Source organism: Tachysurus fulvidraco, chromosome 10 (genome assembly GCF_022655615.1).
Source record: "Tachysurus fulvidraco isolate hzauxx_2018 chromosome 10, HZAU_PFXX_2.0, whole genome shotgun sequence".
Lineage (NCBI taxonomy): Eukaryota > Metazoa > Chordata > Actinopteri > Siluriformes > Bagridae > Tachysurus > Tachysurus fulvidraco.
Genome location: NC_062527.1, coordinates 17,381,523 through 17,396,234, shown reverse-complemented (window position 1 = coordinate 17,396,234; position 14,712 = coordinate 17,381,523). Strand labels below are relative to the sequence as shown.

Sequence of the window (14,712 nt, the reverse complement as noted above, 5' to 3'; positions counted from 1 at the left end):
ACAATAAAACAATACAGTACAGTATGTATAGAAAATAAAAAAGGAGTACAATAAAAACAATAAAACAATACACTACAATACAATGCAAAATCCCTGTGCCACTCTTGAAAGCAGTTCCTGTTCAACTGAAGACACAGGTGAACATCGCATGCCAGGCATTTCCATGGTGTTTTGTGGTGCTGTGAAAATACTGTGGGAACTGTGAAGATACTGCTCTGTCGCCAGTAGTCTATGATGGAGGGCAACTTTACCATTGCCATGTAAAATAAGAGCCCAATGTAGCGATACATCTCACTCACGGTTACATCTCTCCATTTGTATTTGCGTCCCTTGGCTATTGACTTGGCAGCTTGAACATTTGTGTTGTGGCACAGAGTTCACATTTTAAACATTTTAAATAGACTAAATGGAGAATGAGAGTCAGAAGACCTCAGTCGAGGTCCAGGTTCACGTGCGAATCGCAGAGTCTGTCTGATCCTTCCATGACACAGTGGACTGTCTGTGTGCTGCCTTTGCCCTATTTGGAGCAGGTGCCTGATCACATCTGTTTATGAAACACACCCACAAACACATATGAACATCACTAATTGTCATTGATAACGTTGTTTGCATATGTCATACAATGCAATAATGATTCAAGCTAAATATAATTTAAGAAAATATAAAATATGTATTTACCCAGGATGATTCTCGGTCGAACTCAAAATGGAGGGACCCGTGCATGGCCTGGTGTGAGTTTTCAGTGAAAGCAAGGGTGATGCAGCCACATTCCTAAAAATAACCAAACAATATATTTTAGGATGATGAATACACTTGAACAATATATATTTGTTAGCATGCATTGTATACACATGTAAATTGACACTAAATTTAATTTTCTCCACTATATTTGAACTTCCTGATTCGGATAAAGGTTAAAATATGACTTTGTCTGTTTTATTTTTCAAATCTTTAACTAACACTATGCCCATGTCTTATTTTAGATTATTATACTGATTCTAGCATCCATGCTGAATAGCAGCTTCGGTATTGCTATCTGCATTTAAAAGTTTTTAGCAGCACTGCTGCCTGCTCATAATGTTACCCCGCTGCTCTGCTTAAAAAAACACATGTTAGTAGAGATGTTTATATCTAAATTTAAACCCCTGTCTGTAATATTTAAACAATTTTTTGTTATTAAAGAATTTGCAGAAGATCGTCCTGGAGCATTGTTAATAAATAACAGTCCAGGAAATGGCCTTTAATAAACACTGTGACTCACCTGTTAACAAAATCCCCCTAAAATAATTCTCGAGTTACTAGCGTGACTGAAAGCAAGACTGGTGTGACAACAATATAGAGGGGAATAACGACTGGGTGGAGACAAAACCGCAAAACACATCGCAGCTTTACTCTATATATTACTCAAACAAAAACATATTAGAAATATGACTCTAACATCTCTTAAATCAACTAATTCGATGACTTAAGGTGAGAACCAATCTTTCTATCCATCCATCCATCCATCCATCCATCCATCCATCCATTCATTTATCAATTCATCTATCTTAGGTTACTAGTCTGCTATTTTTCACTCCATTTAATTACTTCATGCAATCTGCTTACTTTTCATTTCTTAATCCATCCATGCATCCATCCAGCCAGCCATCCATCCACTCATCTATCCATTCATCCATCTATTTATTTAACCTTCTCTACAAGTCTCTACCCATCCCTTCCTACTTTTCATTTCTCCATTCATCTATTCACCCATCCATCCATCCATCCATCCATCCATCCATCCATCCATCCATCCATCCATCCATCCATCCATCCATCCTTGGTCTTCCTCTTTACTTGTCTACTCTATGATTCCATTTTTTCTCAGTAAGTAAGTCTGCTTACTGCTCTTCCATCCAACCATCCATTCGTCCATCCATCTATCTATCCATCCATCCATGCATCCATTCCTACTCACTATCTATCAAGCCCTCTTTCTCTGCACAATCTACTCATCTATTTATCTATCCATCTATTTCAAGTCTGCTTACTATACATCCATCCATCCATCCATCCATCCATCCATCCATGCAACCAGCTGTCCATCTGTTTGTTTATCTCATTATCCTTGCCTGCTATCTATCCCTCATGTATCTACCTCTACCAGCCTGTTTACTTTCCATTCCTCCATCCATATATCTAGTTAGACATCCTTCACTACAAGTTCACTACAAGTCTGCTTACTGTCCATCTCCTCTCCCTTGTTATCTATTTGCAGTTATCGGATGTACAGAAAAAGCCAGACGACAGGCTTCCCATCTCTCATCACAATCTTCTCTGCTCCCAATTACCTGGATGTGTATAATAATAAAGGTTGGTCATTTCTTTGGTGTGTTAATGGCCTACATTGCCTTTGAGTCTCTCGCACTTCTGGAGTAACAGTAACATGGCTGGCTGATGGCTTAGCATTAGTTATGGCTATCGTGGGTGAGGACAGAACACCGATTCTGTACATCCATCTGTACACACCTACTCACTATCTATTGCATCCTCTATATGTGCATCATCTACTCATATTTATCTTTCTACTTTATTCTGAGAATAATATTTCAATTTATGGTGAAAAAGTAGTCATATTTGCTGTGATATATGAGAAAAAGTCATAATATTATTGTCAAAAAAAAACCCTAAGGTTTCTAATACTAATAATAATCTAGTGCAGATGTTACAGATGATGAAGTACTTCTTTCTTTATAAAACAAATACTAAAGTGTAACTTTACCAACTCCTCAATGAAACCCTGCCCATTATACTGCTAGTACCATAAATTCTAATTTAATTCTTAAAATATTTTTTTTTCCAAAATTAAGACTATTTACTTATTGTGAAAGTATTGCAGGAAGTTTTTCTAGGAATATTACCTTTGTTCTCAAAATATATTAAGTTTGTTCTCTTACCTTATTCTGAAAAAAACATTTTATCTGACATTTGATGTTATTATTGCATGTTTGTGCAGCTGCCGTGCTGAAATACGAGAACAACGTGATGAACATACGTCAATTTAACTGCTCACCACATCCGTACTGGCTACCGAACTTCATGGATGTGTTTACCTGGTCCCTGCCTTTCGTCGGAGAGAAAGGTTCGAGATGTCTGGCAGCTTCTATCAACCACAATTCATATCTAATTAGTCACATAGTTTTATCCTATTGTTGTTAAATATTTGATTAGAAATAACATTTTAAGCTACACTAATATTTTCAGGATTATGAAATAATGTATCAGTGAGTGATTTTATTTATTTATTTTTATTGTTTTTTTTTTTAATAATTATAATATTTTACATTTATTTTAAATTGGGCCAGAACATTAAAAACATCAGAAAATACCAGAAAAGTGTATATTATGAATGGACAATATAGAATTATATATATTTCCAATATGTTGTAATATATTTTTGAAGGTTTTTTTGACAGAATTTAATGAATATGTTTATTATTATTATCAACATCAAAAACTACAAAATGTACCTTTCATTTTGTGGATAGACAGATAGATAGACAGACGAATACATTTGGAATCTCCTGTCATTCACTCTGTGACCTTTGACCTCTTGACAGTGACTGAGATGTTGGTGAACGTCCTTAGCATCTGTTCAGATGATGAACTTGTGAACGATGGCGAAGAGATCTATGACGGTAAAAACAAACCCAGGATTTTAGCTTAACATCAGGGGTGCACATACTTTTGGACTTACATTATGAAGTGTTAAAACATAAACATCTACACCTGGCTAGCTTTGAGCTAGCTGTGAGAAGACACTTACTACCGTTTCTTATTTTTTGTTATTCTGTGTGTGTGTGTGTGTGTGTGTGTGTGTGTGTGTGTGTGTGTGTGTGTGTGTGTGTGTGTGTGTGTTTCTTTTAGCGAATGCTGCAGCCGCACGTAAGGAGGTCATCAGGAACAAAATCCGTGCCATTGGCAAAATGGCCAAAATGTTCTCAGTGTTACGGTGAGTAGAGCTTGAGTGAAGACTGACTTACTGTATACTTCAGCATTAAGGTGCTTTTGAATCACTAGAGGAAGGAGATGCACACCAACATAACTCTATCAGCACCCTGAGCTGTGAGCCAACACGCCTTCAGATGGACACTGATTGGTCGGTTGAAGGGAGGTGTGTCTAATGATTAGTGAAGAGATGTTGTGAGGTTTATCCAGAGTTTCAGAGTAACATTGACATAAACTCTGTGACTCGCTCATGACGAGTGAGTGCTGATGTGCAACAAGATCCATCCATCCATCCATAATTCCATTTATCCTTCTACACAAGTTTGCTTACTGGTCATCCATCTATCCATCCATCATCCATCTGTATACACCTACTCACTATCTATCGCACCCGCTATCTGTGCATCATCTACACATATACTTATCTTCTTACTTTATTCTGAGAATCTTCTTACTCTATTCAAAATGAAAACTATGACTCACATTTGATAATCTTTTTTTTTTTTAATATTACATGAAATAATGTTTTGGCTCTAAAACGTTGTGGTAAACCAAACCGTAAAAGCACAGTACCGATCCGCTTAGTCGTCTCTATTCAAACGTCTATTCAGACTTTCATGAGATTTCATGAAGTATTTTAGGAAGATGTTATCCTCCGTGTGTGTGTGTGTGTGTGTGTGTGTGTGTGTGTGTGTGTGTGTGTGTGTGTGTGTGTGTGTGTGTGTGTGTCTGAGCTAACCTCTGTGCTTCTTCTCTTTACTGTAGTGAGGAGAGTGAGAACGTGTTGACTCTTAAGGGTCTGACTCCGACCGGCATGCTGCCCAGTGGAGTTCTTTCTGGGGGAAAACAGACTTTACAGAGCGGTGAGCAGAAAGAAAAACAACACTACTTCTGTTTTTATCTTTCACTTTCTAACACTTTCTCTTTCTCCCTAATCTTGCATATGTTGTTTTTGTTCTTGTTACTGAACAACTCTTTACATCACACTGTACAACTAACCGGCTAGCGGTGCTATCTGGCTAACGCTAACGGCTAAATATCCAGCCTCTGCGGCGGACTCACGGCGGCTCGTGCCGATTGCATGGCTGCCACAATAATGCTCCTCCTTTCACTCTCTCCGTCTGTGTGTCTCTCCGTCTTTCCGTGTGTCTGTCTCTGCTTTCTCAGCTACCATTGAGGCCATTGAAGCCATCGAGGCGGTTGAGGACAGTGAAGGTAATCACCAGCCGGCCTCGCTATCTGTGCTGCTCAGAGGTTGCATAGCCACCGATAAGTATGCGCTAGCTAGCTTGTTAATCTGCTAGCTAACATAGTTTGAGGTGGCTATGAAAGGTCAGGGGCTGTGACATCAGATATGATTGAAAATGACCAGAATCAGTAAAGGCTTGTTGCCTACAAACACACACACACACACACACACACACACACACACACACACACACACACACACACACACACACACACGTGTCTCAAATCACATACTTGTGTAATGTTCTAGATGCTTTTCACACTACAAATCAAACCCAGCTGGTGTAATATTTCTCTAAATGAACTGATCTATCCCATCATGCACCACAGAGCAAACAGTGAAGTGCTTGTAACAGACAAAAGATAACAAAATGTCTGCTCGCTTGTGTTGTTAACCTTTAACCTAATGTAACTTTGAGATGTTTAGCAAAAAAGCGAACATCAAGGAAGTGCATGTCGTAGCAGGGGGGAAATACATGACACTGAAAAATTAGCAGAAGTCGGATATCTACGAACGAACACCTGATCAACTACATGACAAACTTTAAAACATTTGTAAAGTTTTCTTAGTTTGTTTGCTAACTTTAAACTCACATCTTTAGAACTCCAATAATAATTAGATGATAATTACAAGTCTATAAACAGGTTTTAATACATGTACCTGAGCTACACCGTGCATTTTAATCCATTGTGTTTGAATAGTGTTTAAATTTGAACAAACATCTCGCTGGATATGCCATGTTTTAGACATGCTTTAGAATATTTCACAGTATAAGATGATTTGAGACACAGCAAGCCACCAGATCAAACATTCCTTATAACACAAATAGAAATATTTATATGAATATCGTCCATTTTATTTTTTAGCTATTAACTGTAAAACAGTAGAAGACCATTATCCAGCCCCGCCCCCGCCTCACAACTGCTGCCTCTGTGATTGGTCCCTTGTGAGCAGGTGACCTGCTGGGATCATGTGACCTCTCTGCCACTGGGGCATTCGAGACCTAAGAAACATGGAGAAAAAAAAATAAAAATACAGCTGCAGATTTTAAAAGAACTGCTGTGCTGTAAGTGAATCCCCTGTAGAGCATAGTTTCACATCATCTCTGCCGTGTTTCCATCAGAATAGATCTGTTGAGATCAAATGTCCGAAATATTGGGAGTAGATCCTGGTCTTGTTTTCTAATGGAAACATTGGTGTTTGTTTGAGTTCCTTGTGATTCAGAATGTTATTTTATATAGAAGGTCTGAATTTGTAACTTCCTCTCCCAGCTGTCATAAATTTCCCTATTGTGACATACAAAATGTGTGAATGAGTGATTGAGGATGCTTGTGTGTGTGTGTGTGTGTGTGTGTGTGTGTGTGTGTGTGTGTGTGTGTGTGTGTGTGTGTGTGTGTGTGTGTGTGTGTGTGTGTATGTGCGAGTTTTCCTGTCACTCTAGTTCATGTTTTTTGTGTCAGTTCTGTCACAAGTTGTACTTTTTTCTCTTTTCTGAGATTTCTGTGAATTAATTGTGTACGTTATCAGCCGCATCAGAATGCATGAACTCTGCACTGCTGAAAAATTCCAGTTTCTGGTGCTCACTTACAGCTGATCACACACACAGATCTAAACCACAGGATCCTTCTTAGGTTCTTGATCCACTGCAAATATTAATTTTTTCATCAGTGCCCTAATGCTATTGGGCTTTGGGTCAGAGAGAGTGATGTGCATTTTTGGGTCCAAGTACAATATTTTTCTGTGTGAAAATGTAATAAGTAAATGACTGAAATCATGTTATATTTTTTTACATGTTTTAGTGAAGAAGAAGAAAATTCATTATAGTCATTTTATTCCATCCCAAATTCTAAAAATGTCAGTTGGAGCAACTGTCTAACCAAATGTGCAGAATAACTATTCAATGTCTATCATTTCAAATTAAATAAAAATTTGAAATTCAATATTTCAATATTTGAATACAATTCTGGTTGGTCAATTGTGGCAGAGCATAACTGATAACAAAATACTTTAAATGAGAGAGTGGGAAGGTGTTAAAGAGAGAATGGGGGGGTGTTAGAGAGAGAGTGTGGGGGGTGTTAAAGAGAGAGTGTGGGGGGTGTTAAAGAGAGAGTGTGGGGGGTGTTAAAGAGAGAGTGTGGGGGGTGTTAAAGAGAGAGTGAGAGGGTGTTAGAGAATAGGAGGGTGTTAAAGGGAGAGTGTGAGGGTAATAGAGAGAGAATGCTACAGTGTTAGAGAGTGGGAGGTTGTTAGAGAAAGAGTGGAAGGGTGTTAGTAAGAGAGTGGGAGAGTGTTAGAGAGAGAGTGGGAGTATTAGAGAGTGGAAGGGTGTTAAGGAGAGAGTGGGAGGGTGTTAGAGAGTGGGAGAGTGTTAGAGAGTGGAAGGGTGTTAAGGAGAGAGTGGGAGGGTGTTAGAGAGTGGGAGAGTGTTGGAGAGTGGGAGGGTGTTAGTGAGTGGGAGGGTGTTAGTGAGAGAGTGGGAGAGTGTTAGTGAGAGAGTGGGAGAGTGTTAGTGAGAGAGTGGGAGAGTGTTAAAGAGAGAGTGGGAGAGTGTTAGAGAGTGGGAGGGTGTTAGTGAGAGAGTGGGAGAGTGTTAGTGAGAGAGTGGGAGAGTGTTGGAGAGTGGGAGGGTGTTAGTGAGTGGGAGGGTGTTAGTGAGAGAGTGGGAGAGTGTTAGTGAGAGAGTGGGAGAGTGTTAAAGAGAGAGTGGGAGAGTGTTAGAGAGTGGGAGAGTGTTAGAGAGTGGGAGGGTGTTAGTGAGAGAGTGGGAGAGTGTTAGTGAGAGAGTGGGAGAGTGTTAGTGAGAGAGTGGGAGAGTGTTAGAGAGTGGGAGGGTGTTAGTGAGAGAGTGGGAGAGTGTTAGAGAGTGGGAGGGTGTTAGTGAGAGAGTGGGAGAGTGTTAGTGAGAGAGTGGGAGAGTGTTAAAGAGAGAGTGGGAGAGTGTTAGTGAGAGAGTGGGAGAGTGTTAAAGAGAGAGTGGGAGAGTGTTAGAGAGAGAGTGGGAGAGTGTTAGAGAGTGGGAGGGTGTTAGTGAGAGAGTGGGAGAGTGTTAGTGAGAGAGTGGGAGAGTGGTAGTGCAAGAGAGTGGGAGAGTGTTAGTGAGAGAGAGAGTGTTAGTTGAGAGAGAGAGTGTTAGTTGAGAGAGAGAGTGTTAGTTGAGAGAGAGAGTGTTAGTTGAGAGAGAGTGTGTTAGTTGAGAGAGTGTGTTAGTTGAGAGAGAGAGAGAGAGAGAGAGAGAGAGAGTGTTAGTTGACAGAGAGTGTTAGTTGAGAGAGAGAGTGTTAGTTGAGAGAGAGAGTGTTAGTTGAGAGAGAGAGTGTTAGTTGAGAGAGAGAGTGTTAGTTGAGAGAGAGAGTGTTAGTTGAGAGAGAGTGTTAGTTGAGAGAGAGAGTGTTAGTTGAGAGAGAGAGTGTTAGTTGAGAGAGGAGAGTGTTAGTGAGAGAGAGAGTGTTAGTTGAGAGAGGAGAGTGTTAGTTGAGTGAGAGAGTGTTAGTTGAGAGAGAGAGTGTTAGTTGAGAGAGAGAGTGTTAGTTGAGAGAGAGAGTGTTAGTTGAGAGAGAGAGTGTTAGTTGAGAGAGAGAGTGTTAGTTGAGAGAGAGAGTGTTAGTTGAGAGAGAGAGTGTTAGTTGAGAGAGAGAGTGTTAGTTGAGAGAGAGAGAGTGTTAGTTGAGAGAGAGAGTGTTAGTTGAGAGAGAGAGTGTTAGTTGAGAGAGAGAGTGTTAGTTGAGAGAGAGAGTGTTAGTTGAGAGAGAGAGTGTTAGTTGAGAGAGAGAGTGTTAGTTGAGAGAGAGTGTGTTAGTTGAGAGAGAGAGTGTTAGTTGAGAGAGAGAGTGTTAGTTGAGAGAGAGAGTGTTAGTTGAGAGAGAGAGTGTTAGTTGAGAGAGAGAGTGTTAGTTGAGAGAGAGAGTGTTAGTTGAGAGAGAGAGTGTTAGTTGAGAGAGAGAGTGTGTTAGTTGAGAGAGAGAGTGTTAGTTGAGAGAGAGAGTGTTAGTTGAGAGAGAGTGTGTTAGTTGAGAGAGAGAGAGTGTTAGTTGAGAGAGAGAGTGTTAGTTGAGAGAGAGAGTGTTAGTTGAGAGAGAGAGTGTTAGTTGAGAGAGAGAGTGTTAGTTGAGAGAGAGAGTGTTAGTTGAGAGAGAGAGTGTTAGTTGAGAGAGAGAGTGTTAGTTGAGAGAGAGTGTTAGTTGAGAGAGAGAGTGTTAGTTGAGAGAGAGAGTGTTAGTTGAGAGAGAGAGTGTTAGTTGAGAGAGAGAGTGTTAGTTGAGAGAGAGAGTGTTAGTTGAGAGAGAGAGTGTTAGTTGAGAGAGAGAGTGTTAGTTGAGAGAGAGAGTGTTAGTTGAGAGAGAGAGTGTTAGTTGAGAGAGAGAGTGTTAGTTGAGAGAGAGAGTGTTAGTTGAGAGAGAGAGTGTTAGTTGAGAGAGAGAGTGTTAGTTGAGAGAGAGAGTGTTATTAGAGAGAGAGTGTTAGTTGAGAGAGAGAGTGTTAGTTGAGAGAGAGAGTGTTAGTTGAGAGAGAGAGTGTTAGTTGAGAGAGAGAGTGTTAGTTGAGAGAGAGAGTGTGTTAGTTGAGAGAGAGAGTGTTAGTTGAGAGAGAGAGTGTTAGTTGAGAGAGAGAGTGTTAGTTGAGAGAGAGAGTGTTAGTTGAGAGAGAGAGTGTTAGTTGAGAGAGAGAGTGTTAGTTGAGAGAGAGAGTGTTAGTTGAGAGAGAGAGTGTTAGTTGAGAGAGAGAGTGTTAGTTGAGAGAGAGAGTGTTAGTTGAGAGAGAGAGTGTTAGTTGAGAGAGAGAGTGTTAGTTGAGAGAGAGAGTGTGTTAGTTGAGAGAGAGAGTGTTAGTTGAGAGAGAGTGTTAGTTGAGAGAGAGAGTGTTAGTTGAGAGAGAGAGTGTTAGTTGAGAGAGAGAGTGTTAGTTGAGAGAGAGAGTGTTAGTTGAGAGAGAGAGTGTTAGTTGAGAGTTTGTTAGTTGAGAGAGAGAGTTAGTTGAGAGAGAGAGTGTTAGTTGAGAGAGAGAGTGTTAGTTGAGAGAGAGAGTGTTAGTTGAGAGAGAGAGTGTTAGTTGAGAGAGAGAGTGTTAGTTGAGAGAGAGAGTGTTAGTTGAGAGAGAGTGTGTTAGTTGAGAGAGAGAGTGTTAGTTGAGAGAGAGAGTGTTAGTTGAGAGAGAGAGTGTTAGTTGAGAGAGAGAGTGTTAGTTGAGAGAGAGAGTGTTAGTTGAGAGAGAGAGTGTGTTAGTTGAGAGAGAGAGTGTTAGTTGAGAGAGAGAGTGTTAGTTGAGAGAGAGAGTGTTAGTTGAGAGAGAGAGTGTTAGTTGAGAGAGAGAGAGTGTTAGTTGAGAGAGAGAGTGTTAGTTGAGAGAGAGAGTGTTAGTTGAGAGAGAGAGTGTTAGTTGAGAGAGAGAGTGTTAGTTGAGAGAGTGTGTTAGTTGAGAGAGAGAGTGTTAGTTGAGAGAGAGAGTGTTAGTTGAGAGAGAGAGAGTGTTAGTTGAGAGAGAGAGTGTTAGTTGAGAGAGAGAGTTAGTGGGAGGGTGTTAGTGAGAGAGTGGGAGAGTGTTAGTGAGAGAGTGGGAGGGTGTTAGAGAGTGGGAGGGTGTTAGTGAGAGAGTGTTAGAGAGTGGGAGGGTGTTAGTGAGAGAGTGGGAGAGTGTTAGTGAGTGGGAGGGTGTTAGTGAGAGAGTGGGAGAGTGTTAGTGAGAGAGTGGGAGGGTGTTAGAGAGTGGGAGGGTGTTAGTGAGAGAGTGTTAGAGAGTGGGAGGGTGTTAGAGAGAGTGTTAGAGAAAGAGTGGAAGGGTGTTAGAGAGTGGGAGGGTATTAAAGAGAGAGGAAGAGAGAGAGTGAGTGAGCGTGTGTTTGTGTGTGTGTGCATGCGCGTCTGTGTGTATGCAGAACAGAACATTGTTTAAACAGTAAAGATTCTTTATGCTTTGTCTTTTCCTCTCTTCTTATTTTCTTTGTCTCCCCCTCTATCTTTTTGTCCCTCCCCCTGTCTAATCTCATCTCTACATCCCTTCGTTTCTCTTTAATTCTTTCATCTCTCTGTCTTCTCTTTAACTTTCTTCTCCTTGTATCTCCTTATTTACGTTCCTTTCATCTCCCTTCCTTCTTTCTGCTTCTCTCATTTCCCTTGATTATTTCTTTCTCCCCCTCTCTTTCTCTCCCTCCATTTCTCCAGCTATCCGTGGTTTCTCCCCGCAGCATAAGATCAGAAGTTTTGAGGAGGCGAAGGGTCTGGACCGGATAAACGAGCGCATGCCTCCTCGCCGTGACGTGCTTAACAGTGTGGGTCTGTCTATGGGCCGCATGAACATGGCCGAGTCCAACGGCACCGACGACAACAGCAATCTCCAGTGACTCCTCATCTTTATCCTCCTCCCATTCCTACTCATCCCTGTCTGTGCCCTTGCTCTTCCTCATTTTATCCCCTCTATCCCTCCGTCTGCATTGCTGCACTTTTTCTCTTCACAGTGGAAGAGTGACTGTGATTTGAGACGCAGCCTACATGAACTACAGAAGAGCCAGGCTTATTTTTATTTGACTTTGAAAGGGAGGAGGTAAACAGCATGTGATGACGGGAGGAAGTGCCGGAGGAAGTAATTGAGGAAGTGCTGGAGGAAGTAATTAAGGAGGTAATTGAGGAAACACTGAATGATGTACTGGAGGAACTGCTGGAGGAAATTCTGGAGGTTTGCTTTTGTTTTAGTGAAGTGGAAGAGAGAGACGAGTGTGTGTGAGTTGTATAATGGCACATTAACTAGAAACTAATAATAGGATGTTGGGGTGCTGTTATCTTGGATTAGTTTGTGTGTGTGTGTGTGTGTGTGTGTGTGTGTGTGTGTGTGTGTGTGTGTGTGTGTGTGTGTGTGAGTGTGTGTGTGTGTGTGTGTGTGAGTGGTTGGTTGGTTGACTTGTGTAATTACTTTGTAAGGAAGTAAGGCTTTATCACAGAAGACTGTTCCTGCTGGAAACTGAATATTACGGCGTCTGCGATTTTAATTCACTGTCAGAGGAGTGTGTGTGTGTGTGTGTGTGTGTGTGTGTGTGTGTGTGTGTGTGTGTGTGTGTGTGTGTGTGTGTGTGTGTGTGTGTGTGTGTGTGTGTGTGTGTGTTTGGGCTTACCTTTTCATTTAAAAAACAAATATCTCTTATAGAATTATAAAATTTTTGAAATTTATTCCTTGATGTTTTATAGTCTCTTTCTTGGCTCACATGCTAATATTAAATTAATCTTTCATGTGGAGCATTTTTTAAACTCATATTCACTATCATCAACATTCTCATCATCATCATCCTCATCATCTGCGATTCGTGATTCCAATCTTGACACCTTTACCCGGTAAACAAAACACCAATCTATGAAGCATGAAGTTTTTCCATCATGCTAATTTTTTTTTTCTGTTTTTAGTCACTGTATATATGCTTACTACAAAGTGTACAAGAACACAAAACCATTGTAGACTCTACAGTATGTAGTGCACTATGTAATCTGTTGGACATGACTCTTTTTTTTTTTCATTTGCTATCAAGCATCAGTATATCACATTTTCAAAACTCTTCAGACTGTTTGCATTAGCAACATGACTCAAGTCACTGAAACACTTCATACATGTCTGAAAATAAAGGAACGAGCAAACGGCTTCAACATGTCCCCATCAGAAAGCATGCACTGTCACACTGTCACGCTGACTAAAAAACACTATCAACTGAGAGCAACACATGGTTTCATATTTAAAATGAAAAAAAAAAAAAAAAGAATAAAAGTACCGTATTTTCCGCACCATAAAGCGCACCGGATTATAAGGCACATGCTAAAACATACGGTATACAAAAAAATTTAACGGAAGCAAAACAGTGAGTTTGGTGGAACTTTATTCTACTATATAACATTACACACACATTATCAATCTCCCACAAATCCATCAAAGTCCTCACCTATTGGAGGCGTGGCGGAGGTGAGAAGTGTACGTACTGTACGTATTACGTAATGTTTTCTGATTGGTTTATCGCTGCAAGCGTACGTAATGTATGTATCCCAGCGGAGCGCTTACCAAAGTCCCACAACAATATTTTTTACAGATTTTGGAACTCAGTGCACACATAAGGCGCAAAAGATTATTAGGCGCATGTCTGATTTTTGAGAAAATTTAAGGCTTTTAGGTGCACCTTATATGCGTAAAATGCTATACTACTATAGTTGCTGTAGCAGTTTGGCCATGCCCACTTCACCTTTAAATCTGAATACATACAGAGTGGTGTTGTGTGATGCTGCTAATATTCGGCTTTTAATATGTGCGAATAAAGTTGGCTGTAAATGATGAGTTTTTAGCCGAGAAGTTTCAATTCATTTGTGGTTCAGTGACTTAAAACTAGACCATGAGATCCTTAACACTGAGACGTTCATCTTTTTTTTTCTTGTAAAATGTATTCAGACAGCCCTGTGTGTGTGTGTGTGTGTGTGTGTGTGTGTGTGTGTGTGTGTGTGTGTGTGTGTGTGTGTGTGTGTGTGTGGACTTTGACAAAACAAAAGACGTTCACAATGCAGATCTAGGAGGGTTTTTTTTCTTCGTTCATGTTTACTCGTCTGCTCTGTGCGATGTTAACGCTGCTGTCGCTGCATCTTACTGGAACCGCTATAAACAGCTGCCGGACTCAACAAGAGACGCCTTCACATCAACACGTTTCTATCTGTAACAGCAGAGGAGGACCGGTGCGATTAAAAGGTTCTGGTGTTTGTGGACATTCACACACCGACATTCTTTGTGCAAATATAGAACTCAAATACTGTATGGTCTCAATCAGGTCCTGGCATGTCCAGCTATAAAAGACTGATCCGGCTGCGCCGAACACGCCTTGGGATCTTGCTTTGTACATAAATTGACATTTTTTCACATTGATGTTTTTTTTTCTATTTAAGTGAACGATTTATTTATGTTTCTTTTATGTTTGATTTTTTTTTTAGCTCGTTTACCGTTTGCTGTACACTTCAGTGACAACGCTTGTGGTTTTATTATTTATATATATGAGATTTTCTTTTCCCTCTCATGTACATGATCATGTACAGAAGTCGTTCAGTTGAGTGAATGATCATATAACTGTTTGAAAAGCCACCCAGGCTGCATGACTGCATGGGAAATTCAACAATGTAAAGCAAATATGGATGCGCCTTCTGGTGTCCTGATGTTTTTAAAGAAGATATATTCCGCTCATCATTATTCTCGTCATTATTCTTCTTGTTTATTATAAAATTAGCTTTCTGCTGTTTCTGGCTTCACTTCTCGTTTGGTCCCTCATTGTGCTTTACTTTAAAACTGAAGCAGTTCATGAGTTGTTTGTGATTCTCTCTATCTTTCGTTCTCTCTATATATTTATCTCTCTCTATCTCTCCTCGTAATTTTCTTAGTTTTGCCATTCTGACTATTGATCTACACACAATGTACGCATGCCCCATGGGACAAATCTCTTTTTTTACTCTTGAATAAAATATGCATGGACCTTT

At 40.2% G+C, this 14,712-nt stretch overlaps 1 protein-coding gene across 10 annotated transcripts in view; it reads left to right on the top strand.

Annotated features, from left to right (window-relative positions):
* ppp3cb (protein phosphatase 3, catalytic subunit, beta isozyme) overlaps positions 1-14,712 on the top strand; it is a 57,471-nt gene extending 42,759 nt beyond the window's left edge. For 5 of the 10 annotated variants that reach the window (XM_047819234.1, XM_047819233.1, XM_047819235.1 and 2 more), the window contains 7 exons: positions 2,258-2,352; positions 2,996-3,121; positions 3,600-3,677; positions 3,907-3,991; positions 4,753-4,850; positions 5,155-5,202; positions 11,392-14,712. In XM_047819234.1, coding sequence (XP_047675190.1) covers positions 2,258-2,352; positions 2,996-3,121; positions 3,600-3,677; positions 3,907-3,991; positions 4,753-4,850; positions 5,155-5,202; positions 11,392-11,570 — 709 coding nt within the window. In that variant the 3' untranslated portion in view covers positions 11,571-14,712. The remainder of the gene's footprint in view (positions 1-2,257; positions 2,353-2,995; positions 3,122-3,599; positions 3,678-3,906; positions 3,992-4,752; positions 4,851-5,154; positions 5,203-11,391) is intronic. The other 5 variants (XM_047819237.1, XM_047819236.1, XM_047819241.1 and 2 more) reach the window with 3 other exon arrangements.